The sequence below is a fragment of the Limulus polyphemus genome, unplaced genomic scaffold (assembly GCF_000517525.1).
Source record: "Limulus polyphemus unplaced genomic scaffold, Limulus_polyphemus-2.1.2 Scaffold10464, whole genome shotgun sequence".
Lineage (NCBI taxonomy): Eukaryota > Metazoa > Arthropoda > Merostomata > Xiphosura > Limulidae > Limulus > Limulus polyphemus.
Genome location: NW_013676074.1, coordinates 5,264 through 10,179, shown reverse-complemented (window position 1 = coordinate 10,179; position 4,916 = coordinate 5,264). Strand labels below are relative to the sequence as shown.

General features: G+C 36.9%; 1 protein-coding gene across 1 annotated transcript in view; it reads left to right on the top strand.

Annotated features, from left to right (window-relative positions):
* LOC106476399 (gamma-aminobutyric acid receptor alpha-like) overlaps nucleotides 1-4,916 on the top strand; it is a gene marked incomplete at both ends in the record, with an annotated part of 15,145 nt that overhangs the window by 6,371 nt on the left and 3,858 nt on the right. The window contains one exon of the mRNA XM_013937060.1: nucleotides 1,031-1,098. Within this exon, the coding sequence (XP_013792514.1) occupies nucleotides 1,031-1,098 (68 nt within the window). The remainder of the gene's footprint in view (nucleotides 1-1,030; nucleotides 1,099-4,916) is intronic.

Sequence of the window (4,916 nt, the reverse complement as noted above, 5' to 3'; positions counted from 1 at the left end):
TTCCCTCTAGTCTTACACTACTAAATTAGGGACGGTTAGCGCAGATAACCCTCGTGTAGCTTTGCGCGAAATTCAAAACCAAAAAACTGTCCAATATAACTTAGCCGGTGAAATTTTATACATACCACATTTATCAATTAATTCAATTTTATCTTTCAAACCATTAATTAGATGAGTTAATTTTAATTGAGGAGTAAATATTACTTGGAAATTCATAGTTGGCCTAAACTCATTACCTCCCTTTTTTGTTATATCTAATTTAGTACATCCAGTGATTTGATGTTTACTATACATCCTATCTATGAATTTAGGTTCATAACCTCTATCAATCTCTACCAGTTCTAAAGACGTTAATTTTTTTAAACTTTACAAATAAATTACTGTGCAAGTCAAAAACGTTAATGTCTTCTTTGATTAATCTTATTTAAGACATTAATTCATTGTCCAAGTTAAGCGAGATGAATAATGTTCAGTTTTATTTAGTTAATAATGCTTTTGTTTCTGGCAAATAAGGTTTCATGAAATCACCAAACGATTTTTTCTTAACACTGTGATGACTGGAACTTCGAGGGATAAATCCCCCCATACCTATAATGACTAGAACTTCGAGGGATAAATTCCCCCATACCTATAATGACTAGAACTTCGAGGGATAAATTCCCCCATACCTATAATGACTAGAACTTCGAGGGATAAATTCCCCCATACCTATAATGACTAGAACTTCGAGGGATAAATTTCCCCCATACCTATAATGACTAGAACTTCAAGGGATAAATCCCCCCATACCTATAAAGGAGCTTACGAAAGAAACATTCTACACCAGAATCCCCACATCTGCTCCGAATCGTCAAGTTTAAATATAGTTTACTCTGCACATGTAGCTTACCAACACAACAAAATAAAGCAACTTGGAATTACTCACGTTCCAACATTTTATTCGCGTGCTGTAAAACCGAATTATTAGGTTTGATTCTTAGTTTCGCGGGCAGAGTTTATGCATTCATTATTTTTTTACATTTTACCGCAGGTCCTGCAACCACCATACTTACAGACATCGAGGTCCGAAGCTTTGGATCTATATCGGAAACAGATATGGTAAGCGTTCCGAAATTTGTTTGTTTATTTGTAGTTAAGTACAGAATGGGTTATTTGTTCTCTGCCCAGCACGGGTGTCGAAACCCGATTTATAGCGTTATAAGTAAGTTTTCATACGTTTAACTCTAAATTAACGTTGTGTGATTTTCTTATATATTTTAAAGAATTCTTTCTGTTGTATAAATAGATCAGATATTATGCCAAGTTTTATAAACAAAAAAAGACTTTATACTTTTACAAACATCAAGTTTGTATTAATTCCTAAGTTTTAAAATCAAGTGATTGCTAGCTAGAAAAAAAAGCGACTTTACTCTCAAGATAATAAAATCAGGGCGAGTATATCCTGAATTTGGGCTATTATATTTTTACAAATTCTCTGTATTGTAACAAATTGAAGTAAGTTATAACAATGTTGTTGTCAGGGTGTTCAACAAGGTTATAACAATGTTGTTGTCAGGGTGTTCAACAAGGTTATAACAATGTTGTTGTCAGGGTTTTCAACAAGGTTATAACAATGTTGTTGTCAGGGTTTTCAACAAGGTTATAACAATGTTGTTGTCAGGGTGTTCAACAAGGTTATTATTATATTGGTGAGAACGCCTTTTTTTCAAGCTGGCAAAACGTGACTATAATTAATTTAATTACCATTAGACGTTAGTTTGTTTGTTTTTGAATTTCGCGCAAAGCTACACGAGGGCTATCTGCGCTAGCCGTCCCTAATTTAGCAGTGTAAGACTAGAGGGAAGGCAGCTAGTCATCACCATCCACCGCCAACTCTTGGGCTACTCTTTTACAAACGAATAGTGGGATTGACCGTCACATTATAATGCCCCCACGGCTGAAAGGGCGAGCTTGTTTGGTGGGACAGGAATTAGAACCCGCGACCCTCAGATTGTGAGTCAAGCACCCTAACCACCTGGCCATGCCGGGCGTAAGCTCATCAGTCCGACCTATGTCTATTCATTAAAACAATTTTTTCACAACAAGTGTTAAGGTGTGAATGCCTTTTGTATATAATATGCCCCCCTCCAGTGGCACAGCGGTATGTCTATTTATACAAACAATTTTTTCACAACAAGTGTTAAAGTGTGAACGCCTTCTCTGTATAATATGCCCCCCCCCAGTGGCACAGCGGTATGTCTGCGGACTTACAACGTTAGAAACGAGGTTTCGATACCCGTGGTGGGCAGAGCACAGATAGCCCATTGTGTAGCTTTGTGCTTAACTTCAAACAAACAACGTATATAATATTATATAATAAGCCTAATGTTTAATGACAGGTTACTATCAGTATTTATGTTTGATGATATAGTTTAAAGTTTAATTTGCATATACTGGATTTTTATCGGTTTATATTAGGTATGTTCCAACAGACGAGATTTAAGACGTACCATTAAAAGATTAAAAAATTACATTTAGAATTTTGTAAAATGTTCGTCTATAAATAACTGATTGTGTCGAAGATAATCCCCCTGATAGAGGTCGTTTTAAAGTTATTAAATGTAGAAGTTCGTCTGAACAGTTGCTATAGAGACGTGAATGAAATTAGAAAAGAAAGAGAAAACTGGATTGGTGGAAATCCAGATAAACTTTATCTGATAATGTCACATACATCATAATGGCGGGTGTAAAAACAAGAACATTCTGATCTAGGCTTAGCTATGTGACGTCACTTTTTCAAAACACATTCTTAGGACTACTTTGCGAAATACTTCGTAGGTGTCGGTTATTCCTGTTCATCTGATGTCAGTAGTCCATCATCCAAACATATGGGGTCAGTAATCCAGCACCCGAATTTTTTTTTACCCATTCAGTGTTGCATTCTAGTAAAATCTATTTGTTTGTTCAGTTAACCACAAAATCCGTTACGTTGCCGGAGATGCAGTGTTTGTTCAGTTAACCACAAAATCCGTAACGTTGCCGGAGATGCAATGTTTGTTCAGTTAACCACAAAATCCGTTACGTTGCCGGAGATGCAGTGTTTGTTCGGTTAACCACAAAATCCGTAACGTTGCCAGAGATGCAATGTTTATTCGGTTAACCACAAAATCCGTTACGTTGCCGAAGGTGCAATGTTTGTTCAGTTAACCACAAAATCCGTTACGTTGCCGGAGATGCAATTCTTTTACATAAGTGAAATTATGCTACTTGTGCATCCCTCTGGTGGTCGGACTTTTACACTACTACTAACAACCTTTCAGAATATAAAGAAGCAAGGATTATCCTTTTCTGTTCTTTTTTTTTTCAACTTCCCAAAAATCCAGAATTGTAAGTACACTCTGTGTAAAATCGTTTGTTATTTCGATCTTCTGCGCATGCGCATTAAATTTAATAAGGTCCGATCTAGTCCTAATAAAATTAAAATTTTCAAAGAATAACACCTGAAGTACAGAGTATGTCGTGAGAGAAAGAGATTTTAATGAACCAATCAAAGAAAAACTTGTTAATTCCTTGCGCTATGGCGACGTTCTTTGATCTTCTAAATCCCCACGTTTAATAAACCACAGCTCTTGTTTCATCACATTCTCCCACCACACAAATAAGAACAGTTTTATTTTTTTATAAAGTTCAGCATTGACAATTAAGTTATCAAAATAATTGTATTAGTTTTAACTGACGCAAAATACAATGTATTATATAGATTTGGCTGAAAGGAAACATTGCGGTTAACATAATAGAGAAACATTGAAAAGCTTGAAATGTAAGCACTTAATAATATGTACGAGTCAAGTGCTCGGTCCATTTACGATCTCGAGGTTATAGTTGATCAGTCTCTACAGCCATCCAAGCAGTGTGCTGTTGATAGTGGTAGACCAAATAGGATTTTAGGTTGTATGGGCAGAAATACTGAATACAAGTCTAAAGAGGTTATAATGTCATCGTGTAGGTCAGTGGTTAGGCCACATTTTGAGTATGGTGGTCAGTTTTGGGCTCCTCACACCAGAAATAACATTGAATTGTTGGACAGGATTCGAAGGAGGGTTAAGCTGTTGGGACGATACCTGGGATTGAAGGGTTATCATAAGAGTTAAGGTCTTTGAAGAAAAGAAGAGTTAGAGAAGGTCTGTTTTAGGGGTTTGGGATTGTTAACGGAATTCATGATGATGATGATGTATCATCTTTTTTTTCATATTTAATGGTGAGAATGGTAATACAAGGAGGCACAGGGTAGGAGTCATCTTCAGCTCAGACAGCGTTATTTTTCTAACAGAGTGGGATGTCTACGGATGTTTTGGATTCAGGGAATTTAAGGAAAGGCTTGATAAATATTTGAATGATAAGGGTTGGCCTTGAGGGTTTAGTAGATAGGACAGCCTGACTGGACCAAAAGTTCCTTTAATGTTATGTAACGTTATATAAATTTCATGGCAGGATAAAGATCGTATACGTCATTGATGTGGAATTACTTCCAGCAGAAAACACTGATATAGACGTGTTAAAACAGAAGTCTTGCAATAAACACACACACAAGTCCCTTATAATGTACACGGCCGACCACTTGGGGGCGCCACCACAATAGACGACTTGCAATAAACACAGAAATGCAAGTTTATTATAGAGTACACGGTTGACCACTTGGGGGCGCCACCAAAATAGAAGTCTTGCAATAAACACACACACACACATAAGTTGCTTATAAAGTACACGGCTGACCGCTTGGGGCGCCACCACAATAGACGACTTGCAATAAACACACACACATACAAGTTCCTTATAAAGTACACGGCTGACCGCTTGGGGCGCCACCACAATAGACGACTTGCAATAAACACACACACATACAAGTTCCTTATAGAGAACACGGTTAACTACTTGAG